The 27,842-nt window shown below is 37.1% G+C and overlaps 2 protein-coding genes across 3 annotated transcripts in view; one reads left to right on the top strand and one right to left on the bottom strand.

Annotated features, from left to right (window-relative positions):
- LOC127442946 (gastrula zinc finger protein XlCGF7.1-like) overlaps window positions 1–27,842 on the top strand; it is an 898,889-nt gene that overhangs the window by 134,111 nt on the left and 736,936 nt on the right. The window lies entirely within an intron of this gene.
- LOC127442874 (gastrula zinc finger protein XlCGF57.1-like) overlaps window positions 1,816–27,842 on the bottom strand; it is a 44,180-nt gene continuing 18,153 nt past the window's right edge. Inside the window, exons 1-2 of one of the 2 annotated variants that reach the window (XM_051701159.1) lie at window positions 26,627–26,741; window positions 1,816–10,039 (exon numbers count right to left, since the gene is read on the bottom strand). In XM_051701159.1, the coding sequence (XP_051557119.1) occupies window positions 8,400–10,039; window positions 26,627–26,678 (1,692 nt within the window). In that variant the 5' untranslated portion in view covers window positions 26,679–26,741 and the 3' untranslated portion in view covers window positions 1,816–8,399. Of the gene's footprint in view, window positions 10,040–26,626; window positions 26,742–27,842 lie in introns of those variants that run through there. The other variant, XM_051701160.1, reaches the window with a different exon arrangement.

Consider the following 27,842-nt stretch of genomic DNA (forward strand, 5'->3'; position numbering starts at 1 on the left):
CAAGAAAATTCACGTTGGATCATCATTTCTTTTCTTCTAGTAAGACCTTTGATATTAGGGCAAAAATTGTATTCTTGATAATAATTTTTGTGTTGTTTTCCTGTAAAAAAAAATCTAAAAATCCTTAAAACAAGATCAATTTGATTGATCTTGTGTTAGAAACAACACTGCATAAGATATTTAGGTTTTTCAGAGAATGTATTTTTAACGTGTATTTTGTCTTACAGAGTCTTGGCAGAGTTTTTATAATCAAAACAAGTGAAAAAATCTACCAGTGCTGAAGAAGTAATCCAAAGTATTTAGAATACGTTACTGACCTTGAGTAATCTAACGGAATACATTACAAATGACATTTTACAGCATGTATTCTGTAATCTGTAGTGGAATACATTTCAAAAGTAACCCTCCCAACCCTGTATATAGACCCTGACAAATTTCTCTTGGTAAGACTAACCTCTCTGCACTTTTGCTCTCTGCATTTTCTCCAATTCTGAGGCCTCAGCTCAACTTGTACTAATTTTCCAATAAAGAGAAAGAACACAATGAAGTCTTCGGTTTCTTTTCACCATCAGAAAAAAGTTTATTCGGAAAAAGTCTCATTCAGAAGTAGTCTCCCAACAATCATTTCACTACACATGGGTATTATACCATCTCAAACAAACAAGATCTTACCACATTCAAATAAAACTCTGATTGGTTACTTTCTCCTGCATAAACACATTGTCACTATGTCAGGTTGACCCAATGGTTAACTCATTCTCTGGCCTATGCCATCTCACTTGTGTTTACAAAAGCTGAGACTATCAGTAAAGTCTGGTACAAATATTGCGGTCTCTCTCACATATTGTATGACACAGTAATGCAACAACACAGATAAAAGAAGCTAGAAACTAGAGTAAAACTAGAGTAAAGGTTAAATATGAGAATTATACATGTGAAATGAATTTTTCCCTTGCACCATTTACTTAGACTAGACAAGACACTTTATTATCAGTTTTAGGACTTAGTCCACTTGTACATCTTTAGATTTATTTACTCAATATACATATATAATCAAACTTTTCATTTCTGTATTTTTGAATTTATTCAATATCCAGTTTATTATTAATTTACAAAATTAAAGTTGTTATTCCTTCTACAAATCATCTGATGTATTGAAGTTCTTTCCACCTGCTGGATCATCTTGCATTCAGATTGCCCCGTGTCTTGTGTCAGTGGATTCATATTTAATTTGATATATATACACTACCTGTTTTTCTTCACATTTTAGAATAATAGTAAAGTCATCAAAACTATGGAATAACATAAATGGAACTATGGGAATTATGTTGTGACTAAACAAATTCCAAAATAAATCATAACTTTGTTATATTTTAGCATTTTCAAAGTACTCACCCTTTGCCTAGAATTTGCAGACATGTACTCTTGATATTTTCTCAACCAACTTCTTGAGGTATCACCCTGGGATGCTTTTTAAACAGTATTGGAGTTCCCATCTATGTTGGGCACTTATTGGCTGCTTTTCTGTATTATTTGGTCCAAGTCATCAATTTTTTTTAAAAATTACATTTTTGTTTTATAATGAAATAAATTAATATGGTGGCACAATTATATTTTTGTCTACAAAACTAATTTCAAACACTTAAGCATACGCCTTCAGATCAAAAGATTTTTAAGATCATGAGAAACATTTCAGTCGTGTTTCAAAACTTTTGACTGGTAGTGTGTATATATATATATATATATATATATATATATATATATATATATATATATATATATATATATATATGTAAGGAATAATTGACTCCGGCCCGTTGAATTGTTGAAAAAGAATGCACACACAACGGGTGCATTATTTTTAAACAATTTAACAGGCCGGAGTCAATTATTCAGTTTATACCACGGTTACCACACCTTAAGACATCGTTCAGGGTTTTATCTCAAAACATTTTCTGGTTTTTGTCCCTAAAACGCTCTTATGAGAGGAACTACTTTCTTCTGCCACAGATTCAGAGTCTTACTTTAATACAGTTTAAGCCTTCGTTGCCAATTCGAAAACATCACATTAGAACTAGCAACGGAGGCTCGCGCTGCTTTACCTGGATTTACTGGAGTAACAAATTAGTGCGTGTGTGCCTTTGTGAGTTTGTATTTGAGGGATCGAATGAGAGAAACTCAGAAAATTTGATATCTCGCTTCTGGGATTACCTTTTTTTGTGGCAGCTCTCGTCAGAAGTAACACTGCTTCAAAATCGCCAAGATGCGTGTCACCATATTCCCGTTGTAAACCTTAATAACTTTTTTTTTCATCCCCACTGAGATGGAGTGCGCTGACATGACGATTCTGTTTTTCTCTCATGATTCTGTTTGGTCCTTAAGTGTGTGCGTTACGTGTATACCTGTGTGTCCATGAGTGTGTGTGTGTGTGTGTGTGTGAGAGAGAGAGAGAGAGAGAGAGAGATGGGGGGGATCGCAAGGGTGTTTCTCACAGATATTTCAGATAATATAAAAACTGTTGTACTGATCAAGTGTATCTAGCTTTGATAGAGCTCAAGTCTTCGTTGCTAATTCGAACTAGCAACAATTAGACAATAGTTAGAACTAGCAACGGAGGATGCGCTGCTTTACGGCATAGGAGTAAAAAGGTAGTATGTGTGTGTGTGTGCGTGCAAGCGTGTGTGTGCTAGTGCAAGCGTGCATGTGTGTGTGTGTGTGTGCGTGTGCGAGCGTGCAAATGTGTTTGTGTGCGAGCGTAAGTGCGGGGGAGACGAGGGAGCATGAGGGCTCTTTTTAGCTGAAACTGACATCAATGTAGGATATATTAGATATTGTTTTGACGTTCTTAACCGATTTACTTTAACCAATGTCTTTGTTTTAAAGAGCACCTATTATGGTTTTTCAAATATTACCTTTCATGTAGTGTGTTATATAGCTGTTTGTGAATGTAAAATAGTCTGCAAAGTTTCAAAAATCAAAGTGCACGACAAATGGAGTTATTGACTCCCAAAAGAAAGAACTGATTCTGAACACCTGAAACGAGTCGTTAGTAATTCCAGACTTACTTCCTGTACTAACCTATGTAATTTGGTAACAAAAAACCCGCCTCTGGTCTTCATTGGCTGCTCGCGAACAGCTTTGACCCGCCCTCAAACACTAAACTAAGCGGTACACCAATTGCAACAGACTGGGACATCTGACCAATCAGAGCAGAGTAGGCTCTCTGAAAGGAGTTGTTTAGAATGAATCCTATAAAATGGATCATTGAACGAGTCGTTTTTGACACTGGGAAAAAGGTAATGCTGCAATTTAAATTATGAGCAAATTAAAGTGTTTTTTGACCTTGGATGCATGTAAATCTGTCATATGAGACCTTTAAAACAAAATTAGGCATGTTTAAAAACCATAATAGGTGCTCTTTAATTGGTTATTTTGTTGTGGTAGCCTGTAGGGCTCTTTGAAATAACTGAAATAAGTTGGCGAAGTGATACGGAACCGTTATGCGGTCAAGACCTGGATCTACTTTATAGCCATGCGTTTCCTTGAAAAATAATTGCACACCTTAGAACGTCCGTGAACCAATCAGGATCAAGCATTCAACAGACCCCTGGTATAGATCTATCTATCTATCTATCTATATATATATATATTATATTTATATAGCTAGATATAGACAGGGTTGGGGAGTAACGAAATACATGTAACAGGATTACGTATTTAAAATACAAAATATAAGTAACTGTATTCCACTACAGTTACAATTTAAATCATTGGTAATTAGAATACAGTTACATTCAAAAAGTATTTTGATTACTGAAGAGATTACTTTGCATTTTATTGTCATTTGTTTAATTTATTATTTAGTCCTTTCAGATGGAAAACATTTATACATATAAATGATGCGATCCAAAGTGCATTTAAACAGCGGTGAAACACTTTCTTATGATGTGTTACATTCATACAAGCAGACAGAGAAGTAAGTTTGAAGTAAGTTACAAATTACATTTTACAGCATGTATTCTGTAATCTGTTGTGGAATACATTTCAGAAGTAACCCCCAACCCTGTGTATATATATATATATATATATATATATATATATATACACACAGTTGTGCTCAAAAGTTTGCATACCCTTGGAGAATTACCATTTTTAAAGAAAACAAGAGTGAGCAGGCAAAACACATTTCTTTTATTTCTTATGGGATTCATATTCAACTGTAGGTTATAACAGAATGGCACAATCATAAAACAAAACATGGCAACAAAGGAAAAAAAAGAAATGACCCCTGTTCAAAAGTCTGCATACCCTTAGTTCTTAATACTGTGTATTGCCCCTTTAAAATCAATGACAGCATGCAGTCTTTTGTAATAGTTGTCTATGAGGCCCCAAATTCTTGCAGGTGGTATAGCTGCCCATTCGTCTTGGCAAAATGCCTCCAGGTCATGCAAAGTCTTTGGTCGTCTTGCATGAACCGCACATTTGAGATCTTCCCAGAGTGGCTCGATGATATTAAGGTCAGGAGACTGTGATGGCCACTCCAGAACCTTCACCTTTTTCTGCTGTAACCACTGGAGGGTTAACTTGGCCTTGTGCTTAGGGTCATTGTCGTGCTGGAAAGTCCAAGGCATCCCATGCGTAGCTTTCATGCAGAAGAATGCAAATTTTCTGCCAGTATTTTCTGATAACATGCTGCATTCATCTTGCCATCAATTTTCACAAGATTCCCCGTGCCTTTAGAGCTCACCCCCCACAAAAACATCAGTGAGCCACCGCCATGCTTCACAGTAGGGATGGTATTCCCTTCACTATAGGCCTTGTTGACCCCTCTCCAAACATAGCACTTATGGTTGTGACCATAAAGCTCTATTATGGTCTCGTCACTCCAAATTACAGTGTGCCAGAAGCTGTGAGGCATGTCAAGGTGTTGTCAGGTATACTGTAACCGGGATTTTTTGTAGCATTGGCGCAGTAAAGGCTTCTTTCTGGCAACTTGACCATGCAGCTCATTTTTGTTCAAGTATCGTCATATTGTGCTCCTTGAAACAACCACACCATCTTTTTCCAGAGCAGCCTGTATTTCTCCTGAGGTTACCTGTGGGTTTTTCTTTCTATCCTGAACAATTCTTCTGGCAGTTGTGGCTGAAATCTTTCTTGGACTACCTGACCTTGGCTTGGTATCAAGAGATCACCGTATTTTCCACTTCTTAATAAGTGATTGAACAGGACTGACTGGCATTTTCAAGGCTTTGGATATCTTTTTATATCCTTTTCCATCTTTATAAAGTTCCATTACCTTGTTACGCTGGTCTTTTGACATTTCTTTTCTGCTCCCCATGGCTCAGTATCTAGCCTGCTCAGTGCATCCACGTAAGAGCTAACAAAGTCATTGACTATTTATACACAGACACTAATTGCAATTTAAAAAGCCACAGGTGTGGGAAATGAACTTTTAATTGCCATTTAAACCTGTGTGTGTCACCTTGTGTGTCTGTAACAAGGCCAAACATTCAAGGGTATGTAAACTTTTGATCAGGGCCATTTGGGTGATTTCTGTTATCATTATGATTTAAAAAAGAGCCAAACAACTATGTGATAATAAATGGCTTCATATGATCACTATCCTTAAATAAAAGACTGTTTTTTTTTTTGTTTGTTTTTTTGCATGATCAGTCATATTTTCAAAACCAATGCCAAAATTTCACAATTTCTGCCAGGGTATGCAAACTTTGAACACAACTGTGTGTGTATATATATATATATATATATATATGATAGATAGATAGATAGATAGATAGAATAAAAGCAATAACACAACAATTGTATATAACTGATTCAAAAACAGCTGCAATTAAATAATTTTATTAAAAAAAGAATGAAGACGCAGTTCACTTACGCAGGAGCTAAAGAGAATCTGTTTTTGTTTTTTTTAACTGGTTTATTTATGAACTGTCCAAATGAATCACCAGAAAACATCTTTTAAAAATCAACTATTGCATCATTCATGTAATCATGAATGGTGCTGCGCTATGTGACTGTACTGACTATGATTTTACCATTAAAACACAAAAATGGCTTTTTGTGAATTTGCTGGATGTATTTTACTTTCCACATGTATCCAAACAGACAAACAAACAATAAGTTATGAAAAGCAAAATTTGAACCTGCGACCTGTTGCACGAGAGCCAAGCACACTGCCCTTAAACTATCAATCCACATGTGTATATACTGTTGTACTGATCCATATATATGTATGATACATATGTGTATCTACTCCACACCATCCTCTGTAACTTTTAATAACAGCTTCCACTCTTTTGGGAAGGCTTTCCACTATACTGTATGTAGTAACATGGCTGCAGGGATTTGCTCTCATTCAGACACAAGGCTATCAGTCAGGTCAGGAACTGATGTTGGTTAATGGGGCCTGACTTACAGATGCTGTTCCAGTTCACCCCAAAAGTGATCAGTGGGGTTCAGGTCTGGGCTTTGTGCAGGCCAGTCAATTTCTTCCACGCCAGACACAGTAAACCATTTCTTTATGGACCTCACTTTGTTCACAGGGGCATTGTCATGCTGGAACAGAAAAGGGCTATCCCCAAACAGCTGCCACAAATTTGGAAGCACACAAAGCCCAAGCCATTACATAAAGAAACATTAAGATTTTTCTTTACTGGATTTAATGGAGTAACCAGATTTGTTAATTAGAAGGGGGTGTCCACAAACTTTTGGCCATATAGTGTATATCTCAAATAACAACAAAATAAGCATATATACATTTCATTATGCTTATGAGCGGAGTTTCAGTTGAAGCACTCTATTTTCGTCAAACACCAACAAGCCAGGTCAATTATAACACAAGTTAATGCTGTTAATTAAATGCGTTCAGTAGGGCTAACAACGTCTAAGCACGTCTTTTTTCGATACTGTAAGCTAATGAACACGCGCTCTAACGAGCCACCATTCAGGACGTGCATAGAGGCGATGGCAGGTGAGGAAACAGCACATTACAATGGACAAGGAGGAATGTGATTGTTTCTTGTTTCTATGGAAATACAGACATACAGGAAATACATTGTTTTTCTATTAAATCAAAGCATCCTTAAGAGGCCAATAAACCGTAACAGTGTTAATTCATGCATAAGACAACACAGGCATTCACTGCCTCACAAATATGTGAACTTGCCTGGGCAGAAGACATATAAGGATTGACACTTAATTGTTACAGGCAGTTAAAGTTTGATTATTTTTGTTTGACTTTAATGTGAGTGATTTTATCATTTGAAGATCAATGTGTTGTGCTATTTAGGCTCATATCTCACTGTGCACCTTATATCCTGCTATTTTGAGTCATGTTTGACATATGTCCATCACAATAAACATTCTTTATACCGTAGTCCTGAAAATTCATGAACCCTCACAGTTACTCTAATATCAAAAACCTTTTTTACCATGCACATCCCTAACACTTATATGCACAGGAAAAACTAGTGTGCACACATGAATTCGTTTTCAGCACCACCGCACCTGTACAGTGGCAAATGTGTAGAGAAAGATACCATGCCACCATCACACAAAACAGCATAGTTGTGCATAGCAAAAAAAAAAAAAAAAATTTGAATGATTTTGCAATATGTACCACTAGATGCTCGAAGGACTGAGGCAGTGCTTCGAATGCTGCTTGTGTTGGAGCATTTATCTGTGCCCCATCACAATTAAGAAAGGTTAAGACTGTGCATGAGGTCCAAAAGACAGTGCTCAAATGGTCTCTCTATCCAGAACCGAACCGTGATGGTAGGAGCTTTAAGTACCATAGAAAGTTTATAGGGCATTCAAATTAGTTGTGGCCATCGTGGAGGGCGCGTGATCGTCCCAAGGTTATCTAGAGTCACCAAAGCGGCCAGAGAGCTGTTAAGTGGGCACCAATGGGTTTTGGGTCTGATAAATGCATGCATCTCTGGACTAAGTGGAGGGGTGGCCCGCCCTGCTGGTCCACAACCCGGTTCTCTGGGGGGTACTAGCTGCCCGGCTGGCCTTCTGCAGTTCAAAAAATTGGATTGAGGGCTAACTTTCAATTGATCGCAGCAGATGAGCTGCTCTGCTACGAGTACACAACATGCTAAAACCATCTGACAAACCTTTTCTGGGCTAACAGGAGCATTCCAACAGATGCACAGTTAATAAATGAGTCCCATTGTTTCTGATCATGAAATTTCATTCTTATGTTAATCTGAATTTCACACCATTTCCTTGAAAGTGTTTACCCTGAAAATGAACTTGGCTCACAATGACAACTTTGGACAAAGCTTAAGATGAGTCTGTAGATTACTCGATTGGGTGAAACTCTTACCACATTAAGTGCAGTGGCTTCTCTCCAGTATGCACTCTCTCATGGGTTTTCAGGTGTCCTGACATTGAAACGTTTCATGATGTGAGCACTCGTAAGGTTTTTCTCCAGTATGGATTATTTGGTGCGTTTTCAATTCATGAGCTCTGCTAAAGGCTTTACCACATTCTGAGCATACATGAGCTTTCACACCGGTATGTGTTACCTTGTGATCTTTAAAATATTTTAGCTGTGAAAAACTCTTTCCACAAAAAGAACACAGGTAAGGCTTTATATTTGCATGAATATTCAGGTGTATCTTTAGATATGATTCCAATGCAAATTTTTTGCCACACTGAGGGCATGTGAAAGGCTTCTCTCCAGTGTGAATTCTTATGTGACACTGAAGATGTCCTTTCTCTGTGAAATTCTTTCCACACTGAGTGCATCTGAAAGGCTTCTCTCCAGTGTGAATTCTTATGTGATTTTTTAGGCTTCCTTTTTGTGTGAAACTCTTTCCACACTGAAGGCATGTGAAAGGCTTCTCTCCAGTGTGAATTCTTTCGTGCTTCTTAAGGTTTCCTTGGTGTGTGAAACTTTTTCCACACTGAGTGCATGTGAAAGTCTTTTTGTTGTGTATTCTCATGTGCCGCTCAAGAGCTCTTTTTAGTGCAAAACTCTTTCCACACTGAAGACATGTGAAAGGCTTCTTTTTATTGTGTATTCTCGTGTGCCTCTCAAGAGCTCTTTTTAGTGCAAAACTCTTTCCACACTGAAGACAGGTAAAAGGCTTCTCTCCAGTGTGAATTCTTATGTGAAGTTTGAGGCTTCCTTTTTGTGTGAAACTCTTTCCACATTGAAGGCAGGTGAAAGGCTTCTCACCAGTGTGAATTCTGAGGTGCTTCTTAAGGTTTCCTTCTTGTGTGAAACTCTTTCCACACTGGGTGCATGTGAAAGGCTTCTCTTTAGTGTGTATTCTCAGGTGCCTCTCAAGAACTCCTTTTAGTGCAAAACTCCTTCCACATTGAAGGCATGTGAAAGGCTTCTCTCCAGTGTGAACTCGTAGGTGCTTCTTAAGGTTTTCTTGTTGTGTGAAACTCTTTCCACACTGGGTGCATGTGAAAGGCTTCTCTCCGGTGTGAATTCTTATGTGATAAAGAAGATTTCTTTTCTCTGCGAAATTTTTTCCACATTGAGGGCAGGTGAAAGGCTTCTCTCCAGTGTGAACACTTAGGTGCCTCTTAAGATTTCCTTCTGCTGAGAAACTCTTTCCACACTGTGTGCACGTAAAAGGCTTCTCTTCAGTGTGTATAATCAGATGCTTCTCAAGAACTCCTTTTCGTGCAAAACTCTTTCCACACCGAAGGCATATGAAAGGCTTCTCTCCAGTGTGAATTCTCATGTGACAATCAAGATTTCCTTTCTCTGTGAAATTTTTCCCACACTGATGGCACGTGAAAGGCTTCTCTCCAGTGTGAATTCTCAGGTGCCTCTGTAGACCTTGTTTTACTGCAAAACTCTTTCCACATTGAGGGCATGTAAAATATTTTTTGGCTGTTGTTCCACGAGTTCTTTTTTGAGAGAAATAAGTTTCAGTCAGTGAGCAAATAAAAGATTCTTCACCAGTTATGACATTTTCAGATTTATGATACTGATGGTATTTCTGATCCACGTCATTCAGTTCTTGACTTTCCTCTTTCACCTCCACCAGGTCTAAAATAAACAGGAAATAGTGACAAATGTTAAACAGACATATAATTGAAATCCAATTTAATGACAACAGATGAGGTAAGTATCTATTTTTACATTATCCCTGATATGCTGAAGATTACTTCTGTCATTGTCATGTTGCACCATGAAAATCTTATTAGCAGGCTAGCGGCTACATAGCCCTGCTGTCATGGAAAACGGCAATGAGGCTCAGGAACCGCTAGCTAGCTATCCGGCTAATCTGCTATCATTGTGTACGAACAAGACAACACTGACAATGCAATACAGCTATCGTCTGAACACAACAGCAACTCAGACATCAACACCATTCATGTTTATTTAGGTTCTATTTAGATAAACACTTTTTTTATACTGTTGTCACAGGCAATAAGATATTTCTTCTTTCTTTCATTATTGGCAGTTGGCAATCCAGCTTATGGTGCATTACCACCACCTTCTGTGCTGGAGTGTGAAGCGTCAAAGTCTTTCACTGGAGTCAAAACTCAGCTGAAAATGATGAAATTGGTGAAAGAGGTCCCACACCTTATGTAGGATTAAACCCTAAACTGAGTATACTTTAAAGCAGTGTTTCACAACCACTCTGCTGTGGCACACTAGTGTGACGTGATAGATTGTAAGGTGTGCTGTGAAAAATTATCAAATTCCACAAAATAAATAAATGCATAAATAAAATAATTTACAGGGATGCAAACTCCTCACCTTTTGATGAAATTCGCCATTTTGAAACCATAATCGGTCACTTTTGTGATTGTGAAGAGCTACGATTAATGTGTAAAAGTGACTGATATTTGTACACGTAAAGGGTCTTTCACATGACTCGCGTCAGCGCTGCCGAATACATTGAAGTCTATGAAGTGACGTCACTTTTCACCAAAGTGTTTTTCACACACGTCTTTGCTTCACAAATAATGTCTTTAAGAGTACAAATCAACATGAAATATTAAAAAACTGTCCAAGAGACTCATCATTTTTTAATTAAATCTTACCTTATCGTTTCTGAGTCTGAGACCCCAGTTATAAAACTAATTTAAACTCACCAAGAAAACGCTAAGACCTAAACATTTTTATACTCGTTTATTTATACAAGTCCTTTTATTACTTTCTGCTATCAAAGCAACTGCCAGTTTTTCCTCACTCTTCGAAATGCATGTTTTCAATGTTTACTGTGAACATCTCCCACTTTCTTGCGTGGCAAATTCGTGAAATTCTGCATCTCTTGTCATGTGGAGGGCAATGCGGCGCTTGACGCTGGCGTTGAACATAGCGTTGACGACTCAACTCATGTGAATTGCGCTTTACAATGATGAAAGAACATTATTGAAACTCAAAATGATTATTATTAGGCTATTATTGTTGTATTTATTATAAAAGTCATGCTCAGCAGTTTAAATCTGTAGGAAAATGATACCGTAGATCTGCTTTGTGTTTATAATTCTTATACTGAAGTCAGTAGATTTGTAGTCATGCAAGTTTTAATAAAGGAGAAGATAAGGACGTTATTGAAACTCACTATTATTACACTATTATTATTGTCTTTTTGGATGAAAAATAATGCTCAGACTGAAGGAAGACTATAGATCTGCTTTGTTCTTTTAATGCTTAAACACTATAAAGTCTCTTGGTAGATTTCAGTCATGAACGACTCAAAATGATTCACTGACTCACTCATAGCACAAAAGATGCTCATTTGTCGCCACCTAGTGACATTTCCAGAAGGGGTCACTGAACTAATCAGTTAATAAAATTGAACAAATTTGTGAGACAGAAGCAAGCCTCACCAAAATACTCTTTATTTTTGCAGCTAATTCTGCACGATTGTGCAGGTAATTTGCTATACTTTAAAATCACTGGAACTGGTTCTTTTAGCTAATTCTTTCAACAAAAAAAAAAAAATATCCCCGGAAAAACATTTTGTGGACTACTTTAGTTGAGTTATTGTCTCAACTTTTTCGCCCCTCATGAGTTTGCATCCCTTTAATTTGCTGTGGCATTGCAATAATTTACAAGAACAAATCTACAAATTAGAAAAGCAGCTCATTTTGTTTTTCATTACCCAATTAGCACTCTTGCCATCTGTAAACTCATTATACAGCATACCAACGTGACTTTCAATTTCAAACTTTACAAGAAAACACGCTACTGAGATGGACAGAAAACATGGACAAGTTCCTGAAAAGGAAAACTATCGACGATGGTTATGTGGGATAGTGGTGTGTCTTGGTATTTTTTATTTGTAAATAGTGTGCCATGGCAGAAAAAAGATTGGGAAACACTGATTTAAAGGTAGCTTACCCTCTGGAGTTTACTTGTAAACAAACACGTTTGTATTGTATTCATTCTTGAGGTCTAACAAACATGTGGAATGCATTCTGCCCACATGAATGGGATGAAATGTATATAGTGATAAATACTGATACTGAACAATATGAAAAAATTATATAATATTTTTGGCCATATCGCCCAGCCGTAGAGAAGCTGTTTTGTCTGTAGTTTGTAATGTTTTCGTAAATGCATGTAAATGGGTCAGTGTATTAAACATGTGTTTTGTGCTCGATACACACGAATTATCCTTATCTTGTGCCCTGAGTGGCAAATGTGTTCTGAGAATCACAATATTTTTCAAATAATCACAATTAAATTTGTTCAAATCATTCAGCCCTACTGTACAGTATAGGTTTACATTTCAGATGAATCTCTTTGACTAGGATTGTGTTTTTTGATTTGTCGGTCATCATTCAGTAATTCAATTATTAGTTCAATAACTAAATTGTGAAATTACATACAATATTTTATGTTTTTTTACATTAAATGACAAAAATAAATTATAATTACTGTATATCAGATGTATTTTATACATTCTGAAATCTTCTTGCCCCAGGTAGGCAATCAGCTTATCCGAGCAATGTGGTAAGATGGCCCCTTTTAAATTTTTTCATTTTGTGCTATGACAACTTAATTAGCAATTAGCCCTATTCGGACGGTCATTGTTTCTCAGGGTGACGTCTGTAAAAGAAAACTGCATGACTACTCTGTGATCAAACTCATGTGTTCGGATAACAATTCATGGTGGAATTGTGAGTTAGGACAGTGTTTCTCAACCAGGGGGTCGGGACCCACTATGGTGCCTCATCACACTTCCAGGGGGGCCTCAAGATCTCTTAAAATTATTTAAAATATGATAGATTATTATAATTTGTATATAATTATTATAATTCAACTTACTGAAAATGCTAAAAATGTAATATCTCCCTTCAACAGCTTGCTTTTTATGAAGAACAAACAGTTCTAGACATTTCTGGAATCATAAGTTTCAAGTAAATATCTTATAAATATCTAATAGCCTACATGGGGGGCCTTCGAATATTTTCTCTGACAATGGGGGGCCTTGGAGTCAAAAAGGTTGAGTTAGGGCATCTTACGAACCCGGAACTAGCTTCTCAAGTGGTCAGTTGTGTGTAATATTTGTATTAGAGGGTTTTCAGTTTAGTCGACTATTTCTGCCACTAGTCAACGTGTTGGGTTCGTGCCTACTAGTCAAAGAACACATGAATTGATTGCGTGTGTTCCATATGGTGACAGCAAGAGGAAAATTCCTGAGTCCACAAACTGCGTTCTGTGTATTTTGTGAAAATCAATTTTCAAATATAAGCTATGCAAATAAATTTGGAATTACGCTAAAGTGTAAATAGAGTGAACATGGAGCACTTTGCTCATGCTTTGCTTCTCACGTGCTAAGATGAGAGTGCATCATCAGTTGAGCATCTCTCTCTCCAGCATGCAATCAAACACACACACACACACACACACACACACACACACACGCATAGGGAGAGAGAGAAAAGCCGCACATATACCACATACAGTAGAGAAAACTTGGAAAATATCGGGAAAAGTTAGGTTAGCACAACCTCTTTTTTTCTATTTTTCTTCTATGTGAGAGCTCCGTGTCAGTGTGGTGGAGCGAGGACATAACTTATTAATGTGAATAATTTCCCAACATTTCTACACATGCACATTACTACACATCTTGACAAACAGTAACCGTACGGCACTTGGCAGAGGTCAAAAAGGTTTTCCAAGAAGACTTTTGGTAGGGCTGCCCCCGACCAAAGATTTTCCTAGTTGTCGCACGTTTATGATATTAATATAATTACTTAATATATATTTTTTGGGGGGCATCAGAAAATGGTTTGAGTTCCAGGGCTGAGAAAGAATGTTATAAGTACCATTGCTAACACTGTTCTACATTACAGAGAAATACTAAACCGTAATAATGAGCCTTTAAAATATACATTTTACAAGCGAACGCACGAAGCGAGCCTCCGTGACACCGGCAAAAGCGGTAATGATTCTGAATGTGTCGGAAAAACCAGCAAGGAGACTGTCTGAACATTTTGTTCATTTATAGCGAGAAATGTACATTATGGTTGTGCCGACAGACGATGATCTCGGGGATCGACGATGGTCCGAGTGATCGCCAATAGCTGATGCCTCTGACAATGTCAAGACGATATTTGGCTCGTTTTCCCATTAATGTATACAATTATTATTATTATTAGGCTATTATTATCAAATTAATATTACAAGTAATTTGCCCGTAGACACACAGACACGTGCTTGAAGAAACGCACTTTATTATATTTGTTTCTGTCTTCTAATTTGTTTTTGTTTTTTTCAAGAACAGTATCGTCTACGAGTGCTGCAAATGACTCCGCTCAGGAGGTGCTTTGAGTTCAGTTCACTTTATTTCCACAGAGCAGTTCATTGTGACCACAACTCTGCAGCCTATACATCTGTGATTAAAACATAAAATACAAAAACACGTTCACCTCAAACCATGATTTATATTTCAGTGATTATTATCATCATAATTATTTTTACATTTATAATTATTTTTATGTCTTCATTTGTGTAAGTAATTTTCTGCCTGCATGTTTAGACAGATGGAAGGACAATGCATCTATGTGAACTTCTGCAGTTAATCCAGGATGAACTTCAAAGACATTAGTCATTAATCTTACAGTTCTTAAAAAATCTTTGTTTAAACACTGACCCTTAACACTAACTTAGTTTAATAAATTTTAAACCATGACTTGCACTATACATTATTAAGTAATATTGGCATTATATTCATGATGTTAGCCAGAGGGGAACTGGCCCCCACAGTGAGTCTGGTTTCTCCCAAGGTTATTTTTCTCCATTAACCAACATCTTATGGAGTTTTGTGTTCCTTGCCACAGTCACCTTCGGCTTGCTCACTGGGGTTATAAAAACAATTATTATTTAATTACTTCTTTTTAAACACACTTCACAATCGTATTTTATCAAACTACACAATGATGACTCTAAGACATTATAGGTATTACAGTTTCATTTTCTGTTAATGCATGATCTTCTGTAAAGCTGCTTTGAAACAATGTGTTGTGAAAGGTGCTATACAAATAAAAATGACTTGACGGATACTTGCCTGACGGTAAATGGAAAGGTGGTTACTTATATATCTATTATTGTTTTGATCAGTTCGTTATTTTAATTGCTTTTTCGTTTCGTTTGGAGTGCATTTTGAATTGTATTTGATTTAAGTTTTTCATTTTTTAAATAAATTAATTTAATTTTCAAAGCAAAATCACTAAAGCAAGAATATTCACCGATCCCTCAGCCGGGGGGGTTTCCGACGTAATTGGATATTGCGAAGTATATATAAACTCAGCAAAAAAGAAACGTCCCTTTTTCAGGACACTGTATTTTAAAGATAATTTTGTAACAATCCAAATAACTTGACAGATCTTTATTGTAAAGGGTTTAAACAATGTTTTCCATGCTTGTTCAATGAACCATAAACAATTAATGAACATGCAACTGTGGAACGGTCGTTAAGACACTAACAGCTTACAGACGGTAGGCAATTAAGGTCACAGTTATAAAAACTTAGAACACTAAAGAGACCTTTCTACTGACTCTGAAAAATACCAAAAGAAAGATGCCCAGGGTCCCTGCTCATCTGTGTGAATGTGCCTTAGGCACGCTGCATGGAGGCATGAGGACTGCAGATGTGGCCGGGGCAATAAATTGCAATGTCTGTACTGTGAGACGCCTAAGACAGCACTACAGGGAGACAGGAAGGACAGCTGATCATCCTCGCAGTGGAAGACCATGTGTAACAACACCTGCACAGGATCGGTACATCCGAATATCACACCTGCGGGACATGTACAGGATGGCAACAACTTCCTGAGTTACACCAGGAACGCACAATCCCTCCATCAGTGCTCAGACTGTCCACAATAGGCGATTGGAAGGGTGGCAGCCTTCGAAGAGGTAACGTATAGAAGGCTGGGGATATGGGATTCTTTTAATGGGAAATGGGGTATATATTTGATGTTTTTGGGGGGCTCTTGGAGTGGGTCTGTGGAAAGAGAGGCATAGTTTAGAGTTTTGTTTATTATAAGTGTATGTATTAGGGATGTGCGCTACGACTAATCTGACTGTTGTTTAAACGGAAGTTTTGTAACCGACTAGTCGACTAGTCTAAAGAGAAACCAACCTTCAGAAAACAGTATAAAAAAAAAAAAAAAAAAAAAAAACACTTTTATGGAACCATTTAAAATACTTAATCTATTCCAAATCCGACGCTAAATTCCACTGCAATGGGGCATTTATATGCGACGTGCTCGACTTGCATTATAATCATTGTACATTAAATATAGAACATGACACGCATTCACTGAATCAACATTAGCGAATATTTAATAGAAATATTTATTGAAAACAATTGAATGAATAGTGCAGGACCAATGGAACAACCCTAATGGAATAATAAACCTAACGTATTCTAAACATGAGCTGCACACAGAATAAAAGACAGTTTATCCCGTTAAGCAGTCGGCACCTCGTTGAAAATAGCCTTCTTAATCAGCAGATTAAAAAAAAATGGCATACCTAGTCTAAAACAGTTATTTTCTAGGCTACTTACTCAAAAGCATAATTTTTTGATGAGTAAAATTAACACGTCGACATGGTCCGGTGAAAGACAAGACTTGACTCACCTGAGGCGTCTATCCTGCGCTTGAAAAAGCCCGCTCAGTGGAAAAATAACGTACAAGCATGCACAGATGTAAAGAAGACTCAAATGTGAAAACATCCTTAGGGACTTTCAAACATTTGGAAAGCCAATTCCCGCACCACCACCGAAGTGTTTTCATTACTACTTTGCTGAGTTTTCTTGTCTAGTGAGAGGACATTTTTCTGCGCGTGCCGTGAGTGAGAGAGGGAAGAAGCATGCACAGCCTGAGGTGAAATTCAACTCTGTATCTGCTCCAGATATCCTCTTTTTAAATAATATTTATATTATTAATTCTATTTAAAATATTAATATGACAGTAATTTAAGTGCAGCCTCTGTAAAAATATAAAGCCAAACATAAATGGGTAAAAATTATAATCAGTTTAATGGGGGAAATATTAACTGACTAGTAATTCCAGTGTCGACTAGCAGCATCAGAACCGTTTAGTCGACTAGTCTCACACATCCCTAGTGTGTGTGTGTGTGTGTGTGTGTGTATATATATATATTTTTTTTTTTTTAAATGTTTTATTATTATTCTCTGTGTGTGTGTACTTATGTAAGACCACTGGGATGTTCGTTTGGGGTCGGGTAGGGTTCTTGATTGGGGAGGGGTAGTAGTGGGAGTTAATCTTGATTCATTGTATATATGTTTTGTTTTTCTTTGTCTTTTAAGAATCAATAAAAATAAAATATTAAATCACAAAAAAGTCTGATGTAGGCATCAACTTCTAATTACAGTTAATTGGAACACTCAACAAACATGATTCTCTCCTTAATTACTTAACAAGCCCATACATCTTAGTACATGTGAAGTGATCCAATATGTTAAGCAACTAGTGCCATTCATAGGTCCATATCACCACCCAGAATCACATAGAGTTCATCAGATAGGACTGAGTACATATTAATACAATCATATAAGATGCAAATATACAATTCACCCCATCACAGTACAGGTGCATCTCAATAAATTAGAATGTTGTGGAAAAGTTCATTTATTTCAGTAACTCAACTCAAATTGTGAAACTCGTGTATTAAATAAATTCAATGCACACAGACTGAAGTAGTTTAAGTCTTTGGTTCTTTTAATTGTGATGATTTTGGCTCACATTTAACAAAAACCCACCAATTCACTATCTCAAAAAATTAGAATATGGTGACATGCCAATCAGCTAATCAACTCAAAACACCTGCAAAGGTTTCCTGAGCCTTCAAAATGGTCTCTCAGTTTGGTTCTCTAGGCTACACAATCATGGGGAAGACTGCTGATCTGACAGTTGTCCAGAAGACAATCATTGACACCCTTCACAAGGAGGGTAAGCCACAAACATTCATTGCCAAAGAAGCTGGCAGTTCACAGAGTGCTGTATCCAAGCATGTTAACAGAAAGTTGAGTGGAAGGAAAAAGTGTGGAAGAAAAAGATGCACAACCAACCAAGAGAACCGCAGCCTTATGATTGTCAAGCAAAATCGATTCAAGAATTTGAGTGAACTTCACAAGGAATGGACTGAGGCTGGGGTCAAGGCAACAAGAGCCACCACACACAGACATGTCAAGGAATTTGGCTACAGTTGTCGTATTCCTCTTGTTAAGCCACTCCTGAACCACAGACAACGTCAGAGGCGTCTTACCTGGGCTAAGGAGAAGAAGAACTGGACTGCTGCCCAGTGGTCCAAAGTTCTCTTTTCAGATGAGAGCAAGTTTTGTATTTCATTTGGAAACCAAGGTCCTAGAGTCTGGAGGAAGGGTGGAGAAGCTCATAGCCCAAGTTGCTTGAAGTCCAGTGTTAAGTTTCCACAGTCTGTGATGATTTGGGGTGCAATGTCATCTGCTGGTGTTGGTCCATTGTGTTTTTTGAAAAGCAAAGTCACTGCACCCGTTTACCAAGAAATTTTGGAGCACTTCATGCTTCCTTCTGCTGACCAGCTTTTTAAAGATGCTGATTTCATTTTCCAGCAGGATTTGGCGCCTGCCCACACTGCCAAAAGCACCAAAAGTTGGTTAAAAGACCATGGTGTTGGTGTGCTTGACTGGCCAGCAAACTCACCAGACCTGAACCCCATAGAGAATCTATGGGGTATTGTCAAGAGGAAAATGAGAAACAAGAGACCAAAAAATGCAGATGAGCTGAAGGCCACTGTCAAAGAAACCTGGGCTTCCATACCACCTCAGCAGTGCCACAAACTGATCACCTCCATGCCACGCCGAATTGAGGCAGTAATTAAAGCAAAAGGAGCCCCTACCAAGTATTGAGTACATATACAGTAAATAAACATACTTTCCAGAAGGCCAACAATTCACTAAAAATGTTTTTTTTATTGGTCTTATGATGTATTCTAATTTTTTGAGATAATGAATTGGTGGGTTTTTGTTAAATGTGAGCCAAAATCATCACAATTAAAAGAACCAAAGACTGAAACTACTTCAGTCTGTGTGCATTGAATTTATTTAATACACGAGTTTCACAGTTTGAGTTGAATTACTGAAATAAATGAACTTTTCCACGACATTCTAATTTATTGAGATGCACCTGTATATGAGCCACTAGAAAATCATGAATACATCAACACATACAGTATTTGATGAAAATAAATGGCGATCTGACACATCCAGCAACAAATGCCATTCATAAGTCAATATCACCACCTATAGTCAAGTGAAAAAATTAATCAGTAGCAAAGTGAAATACAAAATAACAGTACAATAATGATTTCTATTCTACAGAGTATTGGTGAGAGACTATTTAGGGATGCTTAGAGGTAACAGGAGAGATCGAAATCCTCATTAAGGCCAAATGGAGACATGGACTTCAAACAATACATCCAATAAGCTTCCCACTGTCAAATTTTTTTCTCCACATTCCCAACTCTTCCGAAACTATCTACCTTTTCGATTCCTATACAGGTTAATTGTTTTATATCATGATTACAATCTTGAAAATGTCTAGAGATTGGCGAGGTAACGTCATGTCTTCTAATAGCTGATTTATGTTCACTTATACTTATTTTTAAGATCTTCTTCCCAACATAGATTAATGAACGGGCATTTTAACATATAGATCACATGATGTAGAATAGGTGATCAATGAGTTAATATAAAAGATTTTTCCCGTATGCAAGTCTGTGAATTGATTGGTTCTTATTAAAGAGGAGCATGCCGCACAGTTCCTGCATGGATAACAACCCTTTATGAATGCATGTTTCTTTTCTGTAACTGCATCAGATTTTACCAATTTATTTGCTAAATTACTGGATCGTTTGTGAATGAATAAGGGAGGATGTTTAAAAATGTCTTGTAACAAACTGTCTGTGGAAAGATTGTACCAATATTTTTGAATAATATTTTTAATTTCTTGAGAGGATTTATTGTTAGTACATAATTAACAAAAAAGTTTTACTCTTTCTTTTATAATTCTGATTTAGCAATTGTTGCCTATCCAACCCTTTTATCTTATTAATGTCGACTGAAGCCAATCATGCGGATATCCCCTTGATTTAAACTGATTAAACACTATGTGGGACTGTTCTTCAAACTTCTCAAGAGAGCGGATACTTTTTTTTAATTTGCATCTTGGTGTTACCATCCAGCAGTTTTTATGCGAGTTTTATTGCCAAGTATGCTTACACATACAAGGAATTTGTCTCGGTGACAGAAGCTTCCAGTGTACAACAATACAACAACATGACAGAGATAATAAAAAAATTGAATAAAAATAAAAAGTGAAAGAATAAAAATGAGAGAAAAGTATATATATATATATATATATATATATATATATATATATATATATATAGAAATACACAATAAGACAAATATATACAGGTGCATCTCAATAAATTAGAATGTCGTGGAAAAGTTCATTTATTTCAGTAATTCAACTCAAATTGTGAAACTCGTGTATTAAATAAATTCAATGCACACAGACTGAAGTAGTTTAAGTCTTTGGTTCTTTTAATTGTGATGATTTTGGCTCACATTTAACAAAAACCCACCAATTCACTATCTCAAAAAATTAGAATACATCAACAAAAAACATTTTTAGTGAATTGTTGGCCTTCTGGAAAGTATGTTAATTTACTGTATATGTACTCAATACTTGGTAGGGGCTCCTTTTGCTTTAATTACTGCCTCAATTCGGCGTGGCATGGAGGTGATCAGTTTGTGGCACTGCTGAGGTGGTATGGAAGTCCAGGTTTCTTTGACAGTGGCCTTCAGCTCATCTGCATTTTTTGGTCTCTTGTTTCTCATTTTCCTCTTGACAATACCCCATCGATTTTCTATGAGGTTCAGGTCTGGTGAGTTTGCTGGCCAGTCAAGCACACCAACACCATGGTCATTTAACCAACTTTTGGTGCTTTTGGCAGTGTGGGCAGGTGCCAAACCCTGCTGGAAAATGAAATCAGCATCTTTAAAAAGCTGGTCAGCAGAAGGAAGCATGAAGTGCTCCAAAATTTCTTGGTAAACGGGTGCAGTGACTTTGCTTTTCAAAAAACACAATGGACCAACACCAGCAGATGACATTGCACCCCAAATCATCACAGACTGTGGAAACTTAACACTGGACTTCAAGCAACTTGGGCTATGAGCTTCTCCACCCTTCCTCCAGACTCTAGGACCTTGGTTTCCAAATGAAATACAAAACTTGCTCTCATCTGAAAAGAGGACTTTGGACCACTGGGCAACAGTCCAGTTCTTCTTCTCCTTAGCCCAGGTAAGACGCCTCTGACGTTGTCTGTGGTTCAGGAGTGGCTTAACAAGAGGAATACGACAACTGTAGCCAAATTCCTTGACACGTCTGTGTGTGGTGGCTCTTGATGCCTTGACCCCAGCCTCAGTTCATTCCTTTCACCCAAATTCTTGAATCGATTTTGCTTGACAATCCTCATAAGGCTGCGGTTCTCTCGGTTGGTTGTGCATCTTTTCTTCCACACTTTTTCCTTCCACTCAACTTTCTGTTAACATGCTTGGATACAGCACTCTGTGAACAGCCAGCTTCTTTGGCAATGAATGTTTGTGGCTTACCCTCCTTGTGAAGGGTGTCAATGATTGTCTTCTGGACAACTGTCAGATCAGCAGTCTTCCCCATGATTGTGTAGCCTAGTGAACCAAACTGAGAGACAATTTTGAAGGCTCAGGAAACCTTTGCAGGTGTTTTGAGTTGATTAGCTGATTGGCATGTCACCATATTCTAATTTTTTGAGATAGTGAATTGGTGGGTTTTTGTTAAATGTGAGCCAAAATCATCACAATTAAAAGAACCTTAAGAAGACTTAAACTACTTCAGTCTGTGTGCACTGAATTTATTTCATACACGAGTTTCACAATTTGAGTTGAATTACTGAAATAAATGAACTTTTCCACGACATTCTAATTTATTGAGATGCACCTGTATACACTACCGGTCAAAAGTTTTGAAACACTTGTTCTTTATTATAATCTTTTTTTCACATTTTAGAATAATAGTAAAGTCATCAAAACTATGGAATAACATAAATGGAACTATGGGAATTATGTTGTGACTAAACAAAATCCCAAATAAATCAAAACTGTGTTATATTTTAGCATCTTCAAAGTAGTCACCCTTTGCCTAGAATTTGCAGACATGTACTCTTGACATTTTCTCAACCAACTTCTTGAGGTATCACCCTGGGATGATTTTTAAACAGTATTGAAGGAGTTCCCATCTATGTTGGGCACTTATTGGCTGCTTTTCTTTATTATTCGGTCCAAGTCATCAATTTCAAAAACGTTTTTTTTTTTTTTTAAATAAAATTGTAGTTTTATAATGAAATAAATTAATCTGGTGGCACAATTATATTTTTGTCTACAAAACTTTCATACATTTAAGCATACGCCTTCAGATCAAAAGATTTTTAAGATCATGAGAAACATTTCAGTCAAGTGTTTCAAAACTTTTGACCGGTAGTGTGTGTGTGTGTGTGTATACACACACACACACACACACACACACACACACACACACACAGAGAGGGAGAGAGAGAGAAAGACGTATGTACAAATACAAATCTGTTATATACAGATTGTGCAAGGGAATGTAATGGCAGAAGAGGTAGGATTTGTTGGATAAATATAAATAGACTACGCTGTGTATTGCACATAATTATTGCTTAATGGGGCAGTTTTAACTGTTCATGAAATGGATAGCCTGAGGGAAATAACTGTTCTTGTTCTGGTGCTCAGTGCTCTGTAGCGCCAGCCAAAAGGCAACAGTTCTAAAAGGTAGTGGGCTGGGCAAGTGGGGTCCAGAGTGATTTTTCTAGCCCTTTTCCACTCACATAGTAGAGCAACTCGGTGAAGTTATGGAGGAATCTGAGATACATGGAGAAAAGAGGGTCGCAGTCGTACACGACAATGGCGCTAATATGGTGTTGTGAGCTGAACTACTGTCCGATAGCCCGTCCTGAGTAATGTCCAGGGTGTTTGTTGTGCGGGGCACACTTTGCAGTTGTGCATAAATGCGGCTCTGAAACAAGATCCGGTCTGTCGAACCATTGCTGCTGGTAGACGCCTTGTGGGACATTTCAAGAAAAGTGCCAAGGCTACAACAGCTCTTACTGAGAAACAAAAGCAACAGAACGTGGCTGAACAAAAACTTATCCAAGATGTCTCGACATGATGGAACTCCACATACTTAATGCTGGAGCGCCTCCTGGAACAGAGGGGGCTGGTTACAGCTGTGCTTTCAGACCTGGTACCACCCAACGGTCTGACCGAGATCTAGATCTCACAACTGCCCAATGGAGGACAGTGGAGGACATCGTCTTGGTGCTGAAGCCTATGATCACTCTCACTGAGCTGCTCTCGCAGGATGGAAATGCATCTCTGTCTGTCACATTGTCCATGTTCATAAATTTAAAGAGATGCCACTTGTTGCTGCGTGATGATGACAGCACGACCACAAAAGCACTGAAGAAAAATCTAACTGAAGAAACTGACAAGAGATGGGAGCTCACAGGGAGTCTCAAGACCAGCATATATATCCAAGCTGCTGTCTTAGACCCACGTTTTAAGAGCTTGTCGTTCCTCAATGCAGAGAAACGGGACAAGGCATACTCCATGGTGTCAGATCTGGCTGAGAGTTTAGCTGAAGCTAAACAGCAGAAGCTGCTCAGGGAGAGGATCGTGGCAGCAGTAGGCCTACAGAGGAAAGTGAGCCTGCATCAAAAAAGAAAAGGGAAAAGCAGGAGGAGATATCCATGCTGATGGCTACTGATGAAGAGCAGCAGGCAGGAGAGAACAATGAAATTAAGATGTACTTGGAGGACCAAACAAAGGTTGATTTGGGGCCACTGACATGGTGGCCTAAGCTTGCCAGAGCAGCTAAGCACCTACACTCCACCCCTTCCACGTCCATGCCATCGGAGCACAACTTTTCAAAGGCCGGCTTCATTGTGAGCAAGACACGGAGCTCACTTCTCCCCAACAATGTGGACAAACTAGTGTTCCTAGTTCCTAGTGTTCATAATATGAGAAGACTGAGATCGGAGGCAAAAAAACTGTGACGGTGAGTCAGGTAGTAGCCTAATATAAAACACCTTTTTTCAGTTTGTTGGTAATATTGGCTATAGGATAACTGATAATTCATTTGGCCTGTTGTGAAAAACGAAATGTGTGTCATGTTACATTTTGTTTGCATTCTGTAAAGTTTTCATCCATATTGAGGCTACTTGTCCGTAGGCTTGTTGTAGTGTTTCAGTTTGCTGCTGTATATTTATTTATTCATTTTTATATAATTTATAGGCTACTTATTTTGTTTGCGTTCTCACCTCAGAAAAACACGAGTTTTCATGATTCGATGTTGAGGCTACTTGTCCGTAGGCCTGTTTCTGCACTGATATTTCTCTTTTAAGTGTTTCAGTTTGCTGTATATTTATTCGTTTGTTTATAATTTATATTTATTTCCTAGTTTTTAAAATTAAACGAAATTTTTTTAATTTAGTTTTTTAACAAAAGGCTGTTTTTTATTTATATTATGTTACATTTCGTTTGCATTCTGTGACCTCAGAATGTTTTTTAAGTTTTCATCCATGTTGATGCTACTTGTCTGTAGGCTTGTTGTAGTGTTTCAGTTTGCTGCTGTATATTTTATTTATTTGTTTTTATATAATTTATAGGCTCTTTATTTTGTTTGCGTTCATGCATCTTTGTTTATAATTTATATTTCCTCCATTTTAAAAAGAAATGAAATTATTTTTTTTAACAAAAGACTGTTATTTATATTATAAAGTTATTGTGTTGGTGTTACATGTTCATGAGTTGTGTGATGTAACTGTTACACTTTGTATATTAATAAATTAACACAATGTTCATTCAGACAGTCTCCTTGCTGGTTTTTCCGACATATTCAGAATCATTACCGCTTTTGCCGGTGTCACAGCGGCTCGCTTCGTGCGTGCGCTTGTAAAATGTATATTTTAAAGGCTCATTATTACGGTTTAGTATTTCTCTGTAATATAGAACAGTGTTAGCAATGTTACTTGTAACATTCTTTCTCAGCCCAGGAATTCAAACCATTTTCTGATGCCCCCCAAAAAATATATATTTAAGTAACTAAATTAATATCATAAACGTGCGACTAGTCGACTAATGGCTTAAACTAACACCTACTAGTCAACTAGGAAAATCTTTGGTCGGGGGCAGCCCTAATAAATTAAATAAAAATTACATAATGATTTAATTACAATTTGACAGGAAAAAAAAAAAAAAAAAAGTGTCTCAAGCTTTAACAGAATGTGCAACTGTAAGGGGAAGAACATCATTATGCCAACAGCACTAAACTAACATTATGGATTTCTTTTTCATCTGTCCAGTCATCTCAAGGCTGTCTGAGCTGCCAATAAGGAGAGGAAGAGAATACATTGAGTATTTTATGTTTAAAGTTGTCAAGTTTTTTTTTATTTTCATTTTTAGGTTATTATTCTTAATTATACCTAATTTGTGTTACTATACTTTTACTAATATGACATTTTTGGTTGTACAATTACAAAAACATTGTAATATTTAATAATAAAGTTGATATCATGACACTGTTTTGCATTTTTACTTTCCAAAGTTGGCACGTGTTGATATATATATATATATATATTTCTGTAAAAGTAACTTGTGAAAAACGATGTAAAATATTAGCAATATTAAAAATGTTGCATAATTTCTTATTATATTTTGAGGCTTTATCTGTTGTAAACAATGGGTAATCAACAGTAATGTGTTACTATAGCATCATCATGTATATATAAAAACAAGTATCTGGAAATGTCGTCTTGCAGTTGCTGATAGTTGTGCAACGTAGCTATAGCCTTCTCGTGTCTTACATTTCTACGTTGTTACAAAGTGCAACGTTGAGAACATCGGTGCAAAGTACAAATGGAACGTGGCAGCAACGTCGCAACAGCGTAAATGTTTTAGCTGGGAAACTGCCTGTAGCATTTGTTACTTTAATGTTCCTCAAAACTGTCATTGTGAAGAGTCAAATGTACACCAACCTATGTGTTCCTCATCTTCATTTTTCACTGTGCATGTTTTTGGATCATTCATGTCTTCACTCTCACAAATGTTTGTCAGTAGATTTCGGCTTCTCGTCTTTCTTCTTCTTCTTCCTTTTTAAGGCGGATCGCAAACTATAATAATACATTACTGCCACCTGCTGTGAGCTTAGACCAGAGACGTCCTGTTTCTCTTTCAGTTCATTTGAGTTTAATTGGCATGACTGTAGTGCACACTATATTGACAAAGCAGTTCCTTTTTTTTTTTTTTTTTTTTTTTTGTAACAGCGAATCAAACTTTTTGTAATAAAGGTAACTGGAGACTGTAACTGCATGCATTTGTTTGGACATTTTTTGAACAAGAATGTTATGAGTTCAGCAGGACACAAGCCTGATTTAAGTCACCTTTAGAATATCTATTCCATGGGAGGTTAGGTAGAACAGGAGGACAATTTGTCAATAATTCATGGAAGTTATTCTTAATTGTACTTCCATTGCTCTACCACTGTTTAACAGTGGCACTTGTAATGATAAGGCCATTTCCACAGGTAAGACCATGGATGGCTCTGTGGTTAGGTTAGGTTGATGATCTTTTTTTGCAGTGAAAAAAAAAAAAAAAATACATAAAAAAAAACAAATTTTTTTTAATAAGGATGATGTGTACTTAAAAAAAAAAAAAAAACTGATCATGAGTATTAGTTTTCATCTTTACCTCGTCAGTGCTGTTTATAATGTAGGGGCTGTCTAGCAGTTTGAGATCACCTTCCTCTAAATAGAGCTTTGTACTAGAATGTTCTCTGTAGATTTCAAATGGGTCACATACAGTTGAAGTCAGACATTTACAAACACCTAGGTTGAAGTCATTAAAACTAATTACGCCACAGATTTAATATTAGCAAACTATAGTTTTGGCAAGTCGTTTAGGACATCTACTTTGTGCATGACACAAGCAAATTTTCCAACAATTGTTTACAGACAGACTGATTCACATTTAATTGACTATATCACAATTCCAGTGGGTCAGAAGTTTACATACACTAAGTTAGCTGTGCCTTTAATCAGCTTGGAAAATTCCAGAACATGATGTCAAGCCTTAGACAATTAGCTTCTGATAGGAGGTGAACTGAACTGGAGGTGTACCTGTGGATGTATTTTAAAGCCTACCTTCAAATTTAGTGCCTCTTTGCTTGACATCATGAGAAAATCAAAAGAAATC

The sequence above is a fragment of the Myxocyprinus asiaticus genome, chromosome 6 (genome assembly GCF_019703515.2).
Source record: "Myxocyprinus asiaticus isolate MX2 ecotype Aquarium Trade chromosome 6, UBuf_Myxa_2, whole genome shotgun sequence".
NCBI lineage: Eukaryota > Metazoa > Chordata > Actinopteri > Cypriniformes > Catostomidae > Myxocyprinus > Myxocyprinus asiaticus.